The 18,680-nt window shown below is 34.6% G+C and overlaps 1 protein-coding gene across 1 annotated transcript; it reads right to left on the reverse strand.

Moving 5' to 3' along the window:
* Positions 1 to 16,466: 16,466 nt before the first annotated feature.
* LOC100375719 (prolactin-releasing peptide receptor-like) lies at positions 16,467 to 17,938 on the reverse strand. The gene has a single exon (XM_002735499.3). The coding sequence runs from the start codon at positions 17,854 to 17,856 to the stop codon at positions 16,657 to 16,659; it is 1,200 nt and encodes a 399-aa protein (XP_002735545.2). The 5' UTR covers positions 17,857 to 17,938; the 3' UTR covers positions 16,467 to 16,656.
* Positions 17,939 to 18,680: the final 742 nt, after the last annotated feature.

Genomic DNA, 18,680 nt, shown 5'->3' on the forward strand with positions numbered 1-18,680 from the left:
AGTCATTCTGATAAGTTAATCTGATGAGCATTTTTTCTATTTTAAATAAATACTAAATTACAGACCTGAATTGCTACAAAAATGTAATTTCAATTTCAGTGGCATTGTACCCCACAATAGGGAATGCCTGGCAAATAAAGCTGTGAAATCCTCATAAGCGGTCATTTTAATTCACAGGGTTGCGCAAATTAACATAGATATTGAAGGAATACATCACGAGTTTTATTTCTGAAAATAAATTCACGATTTCCGGGAGGAAATGAGGCTCATTATTCATTTTTTATCCATTCACCCAATTTAAATTTTGAAATATCTCAGTTCAATTCAATAGAGAACTGTGTTACATGACCATACAATCAAAATAATTTACTCACCTGAAAATATATAACTAAAGTAAAGCTGTGTTATCAGTAAAATTACCAGTTAAATTCACCGTGACCAGTGTTTTGTGTAAGAAAGTATATCAGCATGAAGGTGAATTTAGTGAACTTTACAATGCAGATATGTTTTGTTTTCATTATTTCGTTATTTAGCGTTCGCAGGAAACGATTACCATCACAACAGCACCGACTAAGATTCCTGAAACTGTCGCTCATTGCAGTTTGGCTATTTCTGAAAACGGAAAAATCCCCGCACTGTTATACTAGACGGGTTTCGAGTTATAACGCCATAAGTCGGTTCCCGTGCTAGAATAGAGGATTGGCTTCTAGCTTGCGCAATTTATTCGCTGTTGTTTGTTTGGTGGTGGGGGTGTTCTCGTTGTTGTGATGAGCTATCGAACGTTACGCCACAAGACCATCCCCCCCCCCCCACGTAGACGGAATTGGAACATTTTTACACTACAGTGTCTATGGTAACGGTAGATTTAAACTTGTCAATTTGAGTGTTAGTATTCGCTTGACCTAGTATACTGACAAATAATTATAATTTAGTGAGGTATTTTATTCAAATTTATCTTAATAAGCTACTGTGCAGTACTGTAGCAGATATTTTTATTTATTTTGTAGAGGTTAGTGACCTTAGCTGGTTCCCATCGTCCCATGCGAATGGCAACTTGAAGTAGACTCAGGTCACGGTCAGCGCCCTCTACCATTCCAACAGTTTCTAAGTCAAGATAGTATATATGTATATATTAACTGCAGGCATGGAAAGTAGTCCAATTACCTTGCATTGTTGACGTTTATTGGCGGTCAAGACCTCAATAATTTTTCTCATACTTGGCACGCAGGTCACTCTAGTTGGGTTGATTTCTGAATACGTTCGCCCTGAATGTATTACCTCCTACCAATATTGTATTAGCATTTTTCAAATGACCATTCTTTTTATTTTGGCTAACTTGCGTACCGACGACAGATCATCGGCGCGGACATTGTTACACTGATAACTGATCAACCCAACGCAACTTTGGAAAATACAACCGCAAAACGATCGGAAATAATAAATATAACAGCAAAATAAAGTGAAGTGTCTCCAACTCTGAAGACTGAATGATTCGTATACGGGGCGCCGGTTTTAGTAATAAACCGACGTTAGCTTTACGTTCATGTCTTACCATGGCAATAGCCGAAAACATGTTTTGTTTTACGTTTTTCACACAAACAAATGACGTTTTAAATTTAACTCGTCGAAATTAAATCCTAGCATACTGCATTTACAATTAACTCATATTCATGCCCACGCCTCTGAGTATGAATTGAGATCAACATATGTCGGTTGGCTATACAGCGATAACTTTTACGAACAGACCAATAATAACAGACCAACTTTCATATACACTTAATTGTAAATTTGGGTTCGATATCAACAGTAAGACAAAAAATCTGAATTCGGATTATATCTAATACATAATGTGTTCTACCCGATTAAGATAGATCAATTTATACTTGCGACAACATATTATTTTTAATGTACATTATATTTTAATATTTAGTGATACATTTACGAGTTAAATTATGAGTGGTTTGTTCACCAACTGTACTAGCGAATCAATACCAACACGTTATCATAGGCACTGTTTGTATTGTGTCTTTATGCTTTCTTTCCAAATAAACTTAATTTTCCAACAGTTATAGTGTAGATCACTAGCTCTGACCCAGATATATAGCAATAATATCTATATAAAATACATTGTATGGTAGTCATTCAAGCTACTACGGAGACTACATAAATTACAAATATATTGACGTCAATGCAATTTAATTATTCTGAATGCCTAAAACATCCCAATCTAGCTGTTGTATGGAATAATAAGTGATGTTTGAAGAGTTGGTCTTGTGCTTTACGAATTAAAAACATAACTTATAAATTGTACACATGAAGTACGATTCAAAGACTGTAATGTTATATCGTGATGGAGAAAAAACAAGATAGACATCCATTTTGTTCATGTAGTCAGGTCAACAGTCCAATGCAATCAACCCTGTTCAGACGTATAAACATAGAAGAGTACAAGATGACTACATGCCATTCATGGGAGATGCTGAATTGTTCAAGTTATGGACATCGAGTTACGAAAACATAGAGTTACAAAAAGTCCACATTTCAAGAACCTCACCCACTTTTATGAAACCATGAACAAATTGTGTATCTATGTTAAATTGCAAGTTTCATTTTTGTTTTTGTTCAACTTTCAAATTACATTGCTAAAAAGATTTTCGAAGCATTTCGAAGAGAGGAAAACATTCACAACAAACAAATATTTTTACCTTTCTAATATTGATACCTATCTGCTCTCAAAGCATACACCAATACACTTTTATCACGGCACTACTTCATACAATGACTATAGTATAAATATTTACAACCGTATTTCTCAAATACTGGATATAGATGGAGATATGACTGAATTGAATTGTTATGAAGACAACGAGATTAGGAGGTCTTTATGCTTGGTCAAATAAGCCTCATAGCAGTCATTTGAAGATATTGTTTTTGTTGTTGAACTCCCAGTTGTGACCAATCAACATGCTCAATTCAGGATTGCAAAAGATGACATCTGGATGATTTTTTTTACCCATCCAAACAGCAAACAATGTGTACAGGGTGTTGTTGCAAGGCGTTTAGAATTATTTCATAATTTTATGTTAATTTCATGTACTGGAGATTTTGTACTTGTAGTCTTCGTAGTAGCTTAACACAATAACGTGCTATCCCATTTCAAGTGTTATTTCACGAATTTTGCTGCCATTTAACATCCAAAAGTATTCGGCATCACTCTGTCATAACGTATTTTTCCACAATGAATTTATAATGCAGAATAATGTTTGAAGTTTTTGAAACCTAATATAAAAATAGTACATGTATGAACATCTACATGTGTTGATTTTTTTAATTGTTACATTGCATACATCTCCATACATAAAAGTCCCATTAATTATCTTAATACATGTATAACTTAGCCACAAATAATTGTTTTTTCAATGTTATAATTGAAATATATTGCTTTGTGACGATGTATTCTCCGTAGTAGGTGAATTGTACAACAAAACTTTGGCGAAAGTGTTTTAAAGAAATCGTTGTATTTTGTGATTCTGACTGCTGACAGTAATGATACCTATCAAATAATTCTCTCTGTTTTCATTATGTTTTCAAATGGTTCAATATGTCGTGCTGTGAGACAAATTGCAAAAAATCATTTTTTGGGTATTTTTTTTCCAAAGAGAATTCCATGTATGTTATGTATTTCTTTTACTAATATATTTATAATGCAAGTGTTTGTAGTATCCATAGTACCACTTTTTGAGTGTGGATTATATCGTTAACTAAATGCGAATAAATAAAACTACGTATGATAAACTCAGAAAAGTTCACTGCTACATTGCTGACATATATTGCTACCAGGTCCTATCCGTATTTGCCGCAAATTCAGGAAAAATCACTCCCATGAAACACAAAGGTACTCCTGATCTTGCACTCGCCGGAAAACAACACATAACAAAATAAAACTTTAAGAAAGTACCACAGTGGCGGTGTCACAAGGGGGACAGAGGGGCGGTCGTCCTTCGAAAGAAATGTTGGGGCGCCCCTCCATAATCAAGTTGAAATTATTTGTGTCAGCAAATTTTGACCTTCAAAATGCAGGAAATAGCATTACAGAGGATAAAGCTTTCAAAATTTTTAAGGGAGAGCATGCCCTCGGATTCTCCAGTAAGGTCGCGCGAGCTTGGTGAGCAGATCTTGCCGCCCTCATGCAAAATTTCGTGCCGCCACCTCTGTGTAAACACGTGACCTTTTCAACTTTTTCCCACAAATCAGTACCATAAGTTAGTATATTTCTATTCAATTTTTTTTGTAACTCATTATTTTCAATGAGATTATAATAGGATTAAAAACATTATATTTTGATCGGTTTTATGTTAACTATCACTTTACTGACCCAGCTTATGAGCATATATCAATAAAATTGAGGGTAAGATACACAGATTGGTTAAAATATAGAAATGGCTTTTATGACCACTAGTAGTCTGCCGATAGTCCGCGAAATTGTATTTGACTTTGTTGCGTAGTTTATTTGTTTTGACAGTGTATCTAAATAGTACGTATAGTGCTATGAGGATGGCGTCGACATGAACCTAAAATCAAGCAGGGCAGCTCGGTTCGGTGTATCATGTGGAATGATATTCACATGAGCAGTAACGCTATGATCTGTATATCGCAGCCCCCAAAACATCGTAATACATAACACAAAATAGTGAACCAACTGATTCAAATGGATTCTTGGAATAACATAGGACTACGTTGTTCTTGTGTATTAATCAAGTACTACGCAACCCCTTACGCTTATTTTGTGCTCTTTTCTCATTTTAATGATGTGACATAAATAGTATATGAATATCTCTACCAATTAATAAACTGATTGGTGATTGTGAAACGTAATTACATCTAATTACGACATGCTCATTCACATTCCTCTTTGGAAATACTGACATTTATTTTAAAATTGTTATGTTTGTACTTGTCTCACATAGTTCTGCCTTTATAGCATGGTTCATGAATGCATTATGAACGCGTTGGATTGGGATTAATGTATGTATGCAAATGAAAGTGGAAAGAACACACTAAAACATATATTTTTGTTCAGAAATGCTAAATAAACGACAGACAATTGAAAAAACAGTCCACAAGAACAAATCAAAACAAGTGCACTACACTACATATTCAAATTAATAAGATAAACATGTATGAAATCCATGGTATAGGATGATGAGTCCCAATGAAGAAACTTAAAGTGTGATTGTTGCAAATTGATAGTTTGACCAATTAGAAACAATTGGACAACTGCACTCTCTTGGATATAGTCAATGTGTTGGAGTAGAAAAGTGAATTATTTGAAATTGTTTGAAGAAAAAACTCAAATATTCTTCTGGAAAGCTTAGCGTTTTTACTTATAGCTATGTTAGGTCAGGTTTAAATTGTGGTATACAATGAATTAATGATATATCGTGCATGTTGTTTTGTTTGTTTTTTCAGCGAATTCAAAATTGACGAGCCGTCACATGAACAATGCCTGGATCGTCTGTATGCTCGTCCAGTATGCAAACCAAAGAACAAAATAATCTATGTCAAAACACAAAAAACTGCAAGTACTACCTTAGCTTCAATTCTGGAAAGATATGGTTATACATGAAATCTCACAATTGCAGTACCGAATAGGAATCATATATTTTCTAATACAAAATTGTTTAATAAAAACATAGTTTCGAATTTTGCTGATATGAAGAACTGTGACATGTTGACTAATCATGCACGATATAATCGCCGTGAATGTATTAAAGGAGAATGTTACGGAGTTTTGCAAAGATCTTTGGAGGGTCGATGTAACATTTACTAAATTAAACAGGATGCAACTTTGACAAGAGGTATTTTATCTTATATAGTACAATGGTTCAATTTCTTTGCTGCTGTATATATTGTATATTGTGTGACACACAACAATTATTATTCGCATACAAATGGGTGTCTGTGTAATGAAAAATTCGAACACGCGATGGAGATTCGATTATGTGATCATGATACAGATGTATTATCGTTGTGTGATGTAAATTAAAGACTGTTAAACGATATGGCCATGGCTGAAAAGTTCCACCCATATAATTATACGTGTAGTGGAAAAACTAAAAAAAACAAGGTCTCTGTTGTGTTGATACTGTGGTGAATTCCATGATAGATAGAAGGCTAGCCACTGTGGCGTGCCAACATAATTTGATAAATCTGTCCCCCTGTGGTATGATAGTATGCCCTAATTCAATTGTGTGGCAGCTGTGAAATGCACTGGTCGGCAATTGTTATTTAAAATAAATATGCCATTATCAACCTGCTGCCTATGTTTTAAATTGCCATAGCTTGGATAAAAAGTGCTTCCCCTATATTCTGAATTATGCGCTACTTTGAAATAACCAATAATTTAGTTGGACAACTTTTTATTTGACATAGCAATAACCCAGTTGTATTTAGCCAGGGAGTCGACCTGACATGGAACCTCGAATATACTGGATTCTGATTGCTGATGTAAACGTGCATTGAGATCGTTCTTGCTGATTATTACATGCAGTATTTAAACTCATTATTTGGAATACTCCTGTACTGGCACTATACACGTATATAGTAACAGAATAGCAGTGCAATTATGACACTCCCTGTACACAGACAGGAGTTTAAATTTTAGTGGATTTGTTTCATCTATATGACAGGAAGGTAGCAGGTACCAGTCCACAGATCTCTTCGCCGGGGAATGATGATTTTCATTCAGCATCGATCGAATATTTTGATTTCATGTATTTACTATATATTTCACTCCACCTAGAATGAGAGTGACTAGTGCCATCTGGATTTTATTTATTAAGTACGAGAGTCTTGTTTTGTATTGTGAATTATTATATTCATTACTAGATGTTTTTTCCTTCTCACGCAAAATGGCTACTTTGGCTAAACGATTCCCATCCCGTAACAATGAAATAGATGAAAAGAACTGAAGTTTGGTAACATTGTTTTAACGCCATTTATCAGACTCAAAATGTATGTTCATGAATTCCTATTTGTATTGACATACGGCGGGTGCTACCAGTAAGACAGGATATCATTACTCTTTTGCAAACACCTGATATATCTTCATGGTCGTAAACTTGGAATTTTGTCAATGTTCGAAGACTGATCATTTCATTTCGCGTAGCACATTAATTACAATACCACTGTTTTATGTATATGTGTAAATGTATTTTGTCCTATGTACATGGTTTATATATGTTTTTCTACTTGACTTAAATCCCCTGTGGGACTATTGAGTTTAGATTAATAATGGGGATAGCAGTACTTCTTTCTTTCTTTTTTTCCCGAATAGGTGATTTAGTTCACTTAAATGTTATATCACTCAACAGCTAGCTTGAATAGACATGGAAAACTACGAAAAAGCAACACACCATACATAGTTTCATAATGTGTACTTTTCAACTTGACCACCAAGAGTAAAAATACTAGTATCTTCATCTGAAATCCAATAAACTATACATTCGTGTATTCGTCATTTATTCCCGTTCTCTGACATTAACATATCCACAGTAGGTTATTTCCTGCAATGCTGCTTACCTGAGAAGTAAAGCTTGGTTGGCTACAACAATCATAAGAGTCATGCTCATGAACAATCATGACACTTATGTTTCAGTTAAATCGTCAAACTGGCATTTTCTATGTCTTTCCCAATGTCACAACTACAACAACAATAAAAATGGCAACATTGTGTAAATCACGCCTGTGTTGTTAATCTTGGTCTTTCGGGCTTATAGCTCTATCTTTATCATTCATAATTTCGTTCCATTCTTTGTCATATGCCTTTTTTGTGTGGTAGAAATAGATGTAAAATACTTCATCTTACTTATCAGTATTTGTATTGATTGACTTTATTTGGACACAATGGATGTCATTTAAATTTGTTTGTTTATTTGTCACTGAGACATAGGTTATCCAATTCATGAATAAAAACTATATCACATCACGTGACCTGTTTTTCTTCAATTTGCACTCAAATCATTCTGATGTTGTCGGAGACATTTGCTTTGTACCATCATTGGGATATGTACTACAAATATCGCAAGATTGTTTGATCTATTAACCGAACAAACTTATTAACTTGAACTTATTTTATTATATTTTGCCCGGGGAATATATCTCTTTTGTCAAAAACAGTGAAACCAGGCATATGATTTTTGCCACTATAATGGGTTAACAAAAAATGCTTAAAAATCTTTTTACTGAGGACTAATTGCTTAGTTTATACAGTTTATGTAAAACAGCGTGTGTTAACTAAAATAAAATGAGCTGGTCACTTAATATTCTGACAATTCGGGAATATGTCCAGTAATTAAATATGCACTACAGTGAAGTAAATTTATTTCATGATTAACACGTACGTACGGTCTATGGGGTGCGATTACTGCTAGAAGTCCCGGTCTCAATTTTGTTTAAATTAGTTTATGTTTGTATGCTTATTTCGAAATTACTTGTGTAACATTATTGAATGATTCTTTGAATTCATTGTCACATTTTCTCTATCATTCCCCCATTATTCGATCATTATTTCGTTACGAACTCATTCTCGATACTTCAATGAAAAATAAATCTTTGTGTTGCAATACTTACCTGCTTTAAACCAGTACAGAATGGTTGTGTATTTCCAGATGCGCTAGCTGAAGTGAAAAAGTGAGACTGGATTTTAGATTATACATCAAAAGAAACAGAATCCAGATAAACATACATGCACCCTCTAAAATGTGTACATATCTTGGATACCTGGCTATTATGTGCGAGAGGTTACGCGATGATGATATGTGTACATTTGAATATGATCAAATTTGCTTAATATCTAGGAGTTTGTTTATGCATATAGTTGGCGTATCTTGTACTGATCTTGTACTGATCCTATCAAACTAACCTTTGCTTTTTTATTTAGGTTATAATAACAAGCGCAATTAAAGTGAATTATGTATGTTCAGAGAACCATAATAATTTATTGATACATCATTTTATCATTAACATAATATCGAGGAATGAAGCATAATAGTATACTAGTTTTCATGCACAGTGAATAAGAACACATACGAGTAAGGTTGTAGTGATGTTCAATGTACACAATAAAAACCAGCACAGTTCAAAGATTAAGTTGTGACATCGTTTTTAATTTTAAATAAATGAATGGAAATAGAAGTGTCTAGACATAACCAACACTGAATAAAGTCAGAGACAACGTAGGTAAGGATTTATGAACGTGGTTCACAACTGTAAGAGCTCATACTAGTTGCCCGGTGTCCTGACGACAATTCACTATTGATACCATGTTGTATCGGCTGTACCTTAGTTAAGCTACAAATTATTGTCTCAGTAAAAATTACCAACAACAAAAAATGGTGCCCTTACGAAAATATAGAATTCAATCCGAGGATTATTTTGTATTTAATAAATCTAGTTGATATACAATTCCATGAAAAAATTATACAATTTTGAATGTTGTAGAATGTACAATAGATTCACATTTTCATCAGAGGTATTGCAATATTCGGCAACAACACTTAATACGAAGGAATACGTTAGACAGCATTGTTCTGCATTAGGTGTACGTTAATGTGCGCACTGTATACTTCCGGTCTCAGTAAATACACTGCTGTGTATATTTACGTATCAGTATGTTCCGAATGTGTGAATATACATTGCGTATTCCCCGTACATACGTTGAATGTACGTGTGCGCTGACTAACGTATATCTTCGAATATCGGGAATATACGTGTGCGAATACGCTAATGTACCCGGCGTATACCAACGATTTTGCCCAGTGTAATATAGACTGACAATTTGTCCTAATGGTACTTTTCCCCTTCGGATTGTTTTCACTCAGCATGCAAATATGCTCCTTTTTTATTTGTGTATACTAATTTTTATTTACTTTACTTTTCATTTCATTTACCTTGCCCTGAATAAAGTCAATGCTCGCGTTCCTCTCTTTGATACGTGTCTTTTTCACTTGATGGCAATTATCTGTTACTGCTTTTTAAAAAGAACTGGGTTCAAATCATATTTAGAAAAATACATTATTGAACACATACATTTATGGGAGTAGTTTTTGTTAATTATCCATCAAATCTTATATATGTCTGGACGCTGTTGTCACCGTGATACGTACTCCTTGAGTGGTTTATTCCGGAATTATTCATCTTACGATTAATATTATGTTACTGTTTTAATTAAGTTATTAATTGCCAAGACAACACACTACCAACAATACTAGCTGCTGCTATTCCCTTATTTTGTAACCAATGCAAAACAATTATGTGTCGTTACTTTCACTTAAACACCACTTATTAATTCTAAATAATCACCAAAGCTATATTAGAAATTTATAGCATACTTTTAATGGCATGAAATGTGAACATGTGTCAACTGTGGTAAGGGATGTAGGACACTGTGTCTTACTGGAAGGTGTGAATGCACCACTCATTCTGTTATTGCTTCCTTATGCTTATTTGGTTTTCATCTAGAAGAATATTTGTAAAAAAGGTAAAAATTGTGCTTATATTTCAAATGAGGGGTAGATTCAGTCGGAATTCTGTATTCTACCGATATCATAAACCAAGAATATTTGAAAAGGATTAAGTTCAAATGTTTTACTGAGCTACTGGCAAGATCTTTTTTGATGAACACAATTAATGAAATAATGAGTAATCACAAAACACATTGAAAATACAACTGTTACAAATTAAGAAATTAAGAATGTAATTGCAATTTTTTAAAACAATAAACCAGCGGACCAGAGAAAATTACACAAGAAGTAATAAGATGGTGAATTTGTAACAGAATCATTAAGATTATTATTTTACTTGTGTCTTGTCTAATGAAAGCAGTGCGTGCAGATTGTGGGGAAACATTAGAAGCATAGAAAAGGTGATAACTTAGATGAGTTTAGAGGCATTGTATTGAGTTCAGCAATAATTTATACAATGGTATTATTAAAAAGCTGAAAACAATTATTGAATCAAGATACTTGTTAAAATCCAGAGGGTTCCAGAAAATATAGGCATACAATTGACAAACATATCGTTTTGTAGCAGCTAGTCGTGAAAAAAACACGTATCTTCGTTTCCTGGACTTTAGAAAGACCTATGACAGCATTTGATGGAAAAGGTTATGATATGCACTACGGAAAATTACAATAAGGTAGAAAGTATGATGTGCCATAAAACATACATATGACTATATTGAATTGATTTACACCAGTAAAGACTAATCATTTGTCCAGAATGAAGGCCTCAGACAAGGCGTTTTTGCAATACATATGAATGAATTTATATTTCGGGCTATTTATAATTCACATTATATATACATTAAATTGCATACATATACATTACATGCCCGAATACATCATTGTTTTGGTAACAATATTGAAATATAACCCAAAAAATGCTCAAAACTAAAATTTACTATACTTACCATTGGGAACGTTTTTAGAGTAAATTCGGGTGATTTTGAAGATTTCATTGGGCACTTTTCTTTACTTATAGATTACTTGTCATTTCGAGTACAGTAATAAACGATATTAAAATATTAACTTCGACGTCTGCGTATTTCCGACTTTCTTGTTTTCGACATTTCCTATATCTACATGGCTAAATGTGTTTAATTCTCTCTGAAATTGGTATATGCTTAAAGCTGTGTGGTCTGCAAATTTGCGTTTGAAGTATCACGCGTCATAGATAGATACGGTAGCCGTTAGCTTCATCAAGCAGTTCCATAGATTTGTTTGTGATTGATTTCAGCATCTTAGGATGGCATAAAATCACAGTATGTACAGTTGGCCACGACATAAAAAATATCCGGCTTGATACATTCAACTGAAATCAACCTAAAACTAAATTGCGCCCTCACTGGGAGGCAAGTGTCGCTTTCCGCCATAGTTGGCGCTAATACTGATTATTATATTCCTAAAATTGTGTTTAAACTCACTATACGTTATACCCGTAGTGACCATTTAGTTTATATGCACATAAAGCTCAATTTCTACAGAAAACCGTTGAAAGTGAAAGGTTCAAAGAATCCAACTCCTTTAATTTCACGTTTGGATATGTTGATAATGTACATTTCTTAAATTAACCTAAATTTAGTGATTATATTCCAATGATTTATCGAGATGAACTTGAGGTTGAAGAAACTATAATATCTACTTCTTCTTCTTTACACTTCATAATTCAACTATATTTTTTGATAAAAGAGGTGATTTTAATTTTACTGTCACCGAATTTCTACATCTAAACAGCAATATCCTACTTTTTTCAATGAGGTATAAATTTCAAAACTCATACACTCAAGCACTATGCTAGTATGCAGAGTATATGTTGTTACATTGTTTTATTTTATTCTAACTATGACACCAAGGTTTCTCTAGATAGAGGAAAAATACTCTTAACATTCAATCATTTTTTAATGGATATAATGAGCTTGTAGTTATACATGACAACATTGTTATACTGATGATCTCAGATTGCATAAATGTCATTTGTCTGGGATCTTAGGTTCCTATCACAAACCATTCGATTATGACTTAGAGTGATCAACAGCCTACGTGAAGACAACAAGTCGTGATATAAAATGAATGTCCTCGTGTTATTCATTTAATTATATCGATTTATTTAATATACATACACCGTGCACAGCTACATCTTACATACATCCTCACACCATTGTTATACAGATGCTCTCAGATTGCATCAATGTCAATTGCCTGGGATCTTAGGTTTCTAACACAAACCATTTTATCATGACTTAGAATGTTCAACAGCCCATGTGAACACACGATGTACCCTGAATGGCCTTGTTTTATTCATTTCATTATATCTTACATACATCCACCATGACAAATTACATCTAACATACATCTCTCACACCCGCACTCTCACAAAATACAATACAATACTTATATTTCAAGTTTGCATTATTTTATTTCATGTATTATAACAAGTGACGCAATACTCAAAAGCATACATATATATGTACATGATTGGCACGAGCACACTCACTGGAAAAAGAACCTAATTTTAGTTTCACTGAACAATGTTGTTCATAACTTTCACTTATCGAAGTTGCATATATGATTGAATATATAACTTGAAATGTGCCATAAGTTTGGCATTGTGTAAATAACTGATCGCACCGTTTATGATTTGAAGGTTGTGAGAAACTACTTTGCATTTCAAGTGATTTATCACGAATGAGACACACTAAAACAATTAATCAAATAAATAATTAATGTGGTGCAATTCAAATTTCCACACAACTTGTGTTGGAATATTGAATATTGATTGAAACATTTGATGTGATGTACCATGAATACGTGTTTGTAAAGAGCCAGATTTACTTTCAGTTGTTAACCTTTAATCGTTGTTTTGTTTGGTTTTTTTCGCTGAACAGCAATTAAAGCTATGCAAGGATCGTATTTTAAGTTATCGGTTTCTAAGGGTATTACGTTATAAGTTTAGACTCGGTTACCTAAATCAGAGAAAAGTTAAACACACCTATAATTATAAAACAGTCTTGAGTGCGAAAATGTAGGGTTATAACGATTCATAAAGGTACGTATGCCCTACTTGGGCATATTTCTACATCAATGTATAGTACGAGTACGCCACCATTGTTCGCGATAGCGTGAATGTGAAGCTAACACGAAATGCACTTGTTGCACTTTGTAGTTATATAAGGCGCGTATTCGTGATGGCATCTAGAGTACGTTTCTAAGATATTTTGGTAAGATAATTTACATATAACATTTTACAATGAAATGCGACAGGGCACGCACTTAGTTCACTCGTGGCAAGGAGAGGATAAAGTCGTGATAAAATTATGTAATATGCGATTCATGTGCGTGAATGTTGCTCATTGTCTGAAACAAACATCAAAGAGCGCCACCGACAATGCGGGCGAATACTGTGTGTTGTGCGTGCTGCATTGAATGGACCGTAAAACCATCCAAATACCACTTGTTGTCACGTCCGCTGTTCTCAACAATAATAATAGAATGATAGAATGATAAAACGACAAAATTCTTATTTTTATATCCACAGTGAAACATCTTAATGTTGCATTTTTTGACGCTATTGAAGTAGCGTATTTTAAGTTATCGGTTTCTAAATGTATTACGTTATAAGTTTTGACTCGGTTACCAAAATCACAGAACAGTTAAACAGACCTATGAATTAGTAAGCAATCTTGGGTTCATAAATGGGTTCATAAACGTTGCATCTTGACGAAAGCGCGGATTTCGTACGTCTGTCCTACTTGGGCATATTTTAATGACATTGTACAGTACGCCACCACTGTTCGCGATAACGCGAATCCGAAGCTAACACAAAATGCAATTGTTGCACTTCGTAATTAGATGCCTACTTATGAATGTAAATACCCAGAATTCATCCATTCTCCAATAAATCGTACTCCCGAGCATTATAAGGATATTTAACTAGAAAAAGGTTGGGAAATCACCAACTTAAATTTTGAAAAAATTGTTGTTGTAATTTAGTGTTTAATGGTCATTTTTACAGTATTATAACGCTTTTACCATAAGTACCTATGACAGATATTATGCCATATCAATAATTTTAGCTTGGTGACATAGGATGAAATAATTATATATTTTTAATGATGGAGTACTTATTGTTGTTCTGAATTATTTAAAAACTTTGGGTTTTAAAAAACTGTCAAACAATGTAATTTTTCTTTAACATTGGGCTCTATTGAATTGTTCTAAAAATAACGATTTTAGAAAAATACCAGAAGTTTTTCAAAATACGTCACTGTAACCCACAAAAGAATGCTATTCCATGGTACCATTGGACAATTACTCCATGATTTTACATAATAAACCATTTTTTTTTCAAAAATTATGAGTAAGCTTCTACCTTAAATCAACTATTGAGGCGTATAATCGTGATGACATCTAGAGTGCGTTTCTAAGATGTTTTGGTAAGATAATTTACATGTAAAATGTCACTATAACGCGCGACAGGGTACGCAATTATTACACTCATGGCAAGGAAAAGGGGAAGTCGTGATACAATTACGTAAAATACGATTCATGTGCGTGAATTTTGCTCATTGTCTGAAACAAACATCAAAGGACGCCACCGACAATGCGGGCGAATACTGTGTGCTGTGCGTGCTGCATTGAATGGGACCGTAAAACCATCCGAATACCACGTGTTGTCACGTACGCGTTTATCAGCAAGAAAGGTGATAATGACCTTTCCACACATTTCATTTTTGGAGAACTCATCCGTTTGATAAAACGGATCTACAATGTAACTGATCTTCAAGGACAAAATAAGCCTTCTAAACCAGCAGCTAGTCTATACTGTTCACAGATCTAGCCTAATTCAGGTGATCTGCTTAAACCATGTTGTAAAGATAATCTCTCATGGCTCATCCACAATCTGAATAACGTATGGTATATATAATCAAGGTGTTTCTTATTACCTCAACCGGGACAAACGAACAATCACAATGTTTGTCACGACCGGGGGGCATAACTGGGTATTCAGCAATAGTATATTAGCTAAATTGTCACGTTGCTTTGTGTGATATTGTGACGCTCATCAACATGTCCCCTTTCTATTTCAGTATTTGCCTTCGAGTCATTGCATGACGTTAAGATCGCAAACACGTTGCAGAAATTGTGTCTGAACGCCGTGATGGGCACCGATTTATAACTGAGTGCCCGAGTGTTTCGTTAGCTCGATACAGTGTCTCACAAATGAACTGTCGACATGTCAGCAATGTATGGAAGAATACACGACCGGAAACCGCGTTAAACAACTTCCATTTCTTCATTATAAGGCACTTATATTTTATCGTGGATTCCAGAAAATATACACATTGCTAAATTTACTTGTTCAGTTATCGAGAATGTACTGTTTACAGGTGAAATATAAATGTATATTCTTTTGGCTATTATATACAAAGTAGTTACAAATTCAATTATAGTTACTAAGTAAGTATTATAATTATGACAAAATGAAGCGCCAGGATTGTCACACGGCGCGTCTATTTTTTTGGTGAAATGAACATTTTTTTTACACGCGTTTTATACATCGCATAAGACCCATATGCAGGTAATAACAATTGTATTTTATCATATACATATGTTTCACGACATTAATTATAGCTCAATTAGAGCTTATTTTAGTCAGATCGCTGCTGTGACGTATACCTTCGCAACTTGAACAAGAATATGACGGCGAATGTGACGTGTACTGGGACCATGGCGACATACATACTAATACCGTATCGTCTTGTATTTAGTATTCAAACTGTATTTTAATTCTTAGGTTGAACCTTTTTTAAATTGATTCTAATAGAGTTGTTTTAACTTTAACTGTGACCAATTTCCGTGGTTGTTGAAGAAAACGTGCGTGGAATTAATAATCGTCAACATCATATATACCCAAATAAGTTGCTTTAATTGCGCTCCAATTAAGTCCAGTTAACACAGTCGCTTATATTCATGATAACAAAAATATGTACGTGTCATTTAAAATTGCAAATTCTTTATTCAATTATATTTTTTGTTGAGAATGTTTTAAACAATTGTCCCAGTACGATATATGTAGCGTCATAGACGATGATCGCCGTCACACTAAATTGGAACTAAAACGCGTGGGGTTGGTAGATGGCGAACTTCTTGAATTTCCTTCACGCGAATTTCCGGTATGGCTGTCAGCGTACAAACATGCCCGATGGCCTTGATTGAAGTTGTTTAAGTCATCTAAGTTGGTGCCCACGCAAACTGGATTTCTGTATGCGAGGTTTTCAACGTTTGCAGACGCCCCTCCGCAAATAGAGGCAATGCACGGCACCATTTGGCGAAACTCTCGATAAAATATATCACTAAGGCGACCATAGAGAAACGGGTTGATGCACGCTGATATCATGGCAACGGAATGGCAGATGTGATAACTTAAATCAATCCAGTGACCGTCGAGAATAGAAAATTGGAAGTCTGATAAAAGAATCCAAACATTTAGGGGTAACCACGTAACAGCAAACACTACCACAACCGCCATTAACATTTTGTTCGTTTTGTATTTCTTGGACATTTCCGACTGTACTTGTTCAGTTGTAAGAACGCCAGGGACAACTCGATTTCTCAGTTTAACCCATACACGATAGTATGTTATCAGAATTACAATTATAGGCAATATATATTGAAAGGTGAAAATTAATGAAGTGTAAATTTGTTTCTTCCGAGTGCTTGGCCAAGCTTCGCTGCATAATACCCTGTTTAAATGAAATTCAGGAATATTAACTTCTTCGTACAGGCGATATGCAATTAGAGGCGCCGATAGACTGAGCGATAACAGCCAGATCGAAACCATGATAGTGGTGCTCTGTTGTAAAGTAATGCGTTTCTTCAAAGGGTACAGAATGAGAACGTATCTGTCGATGGCAATTGCTGTCATCGTCAATGTCGACACCAGTACGGACACAGTCTGAAGCGGTAATACAGTGTAGCAGAGAAATTCACCGAATAGCCACGTATCTGATAGCGTGTAAACGAGTGTCAACGGCAAACAGAACAGACATACAGCGATGTCGCTGATGGATAAGTTACATATGAATACATACGTCGGTGTGTGTAGGTTTTTGTTCCGTTTCACGGCCATACATACCATAATATTGCCGAAGACACCAGTGACTATTATTCCTACGTACACCGAGATAAAGATCCCCCGAAACACCGGGTGAGAACTACTTTCCTGATACACCGCATCAAAATAGTCGAATATATACTGGTCGAAATCGATCCTCCAGGTGTAGTTGAATTCTGACATCGTCAAGTCTGGTAATTGTTCACCAACGCGTTGCTTTCACATTAGATACAGTCTAATATATGAGGCGACGTGCTATCGCATATCGAAAACATTCCCGCAATCCGTGGGCATCCTGCATGTGATTGGCAAACAAAAAGCAGGAATTCAAATATCTTCTTGTAACCTTGTCGAATGAATACATTAGGACTAAAAGCCGGTAGATTCCATTTAATGCAGGGTACATTAAATCCGCATATGTAAGGTGGGAGTAGGCTCGATATGATAGTATTTCGGTTTGGTTCTTAACATAGGTAATCTGTAAAATCGTATATTAATTTGCCTCACACTCACTAATCGCATAGAAACAAAGAGTTGAAGAATATATTCGATCATGTGCACTGCTTTGCATTAATCATTGCATCTCGCAAGTGCGCTTAAAGTAGTCGATAATGTTAAAAACACTTTTAGATTGCTCTAAATTTACTGTTAATGCGCGTAAGCTTGACATCAATGCCCCTGCCCTCTGAATCGATTGACCGGGAAGACTCACCAAAGATTGCAAATGTTAATGGAAGTGTTTTTATAAATCTTTGAACAGTTAAAAAAAATAAACCCATGTACAACATCAATGCGAATTGAAAGATCATTTTTTCTTTAATCCTAGCAGCTTCTAATTTACAAATACCCTGGGGTTTTTAGTCGGCATATCAAAAACAAGTATGCATTTACACTAAAACACGTACACGGAGTAGCAGTTATCAGAATAAAAACACATTCATCGACATACGATTTAATTAACCATAGGTATTCTAATAACCGGTTAACCAATATATGTTATCAGTAAA

This window comes from Saccoglossus kowalevskii, chromosome 10, assembly GCF_978046115.1.
Source record: "Saccoglossus kowalevskii chromosome 10, keSacKowa6.1, whole genome shotgun sequence".
NCBI classification, from domain to species: domain Eukaryota; kingdom Metazoa; phylum Hemichordata; class Enteropneusta; family Harrimaniidae; genus Saccoglossus; species Saccoglossus kowalevskii.

Bases quoted from the DNA above. Each gene is read 5' to 3' on its own strand.
- LOC100375719 (XM_002735499.3), bottom strand. From the start codon at position 17,856: ATGTCAGAATTCAACTACACCTGGAGGATCGATTTCGACCAGTATATA.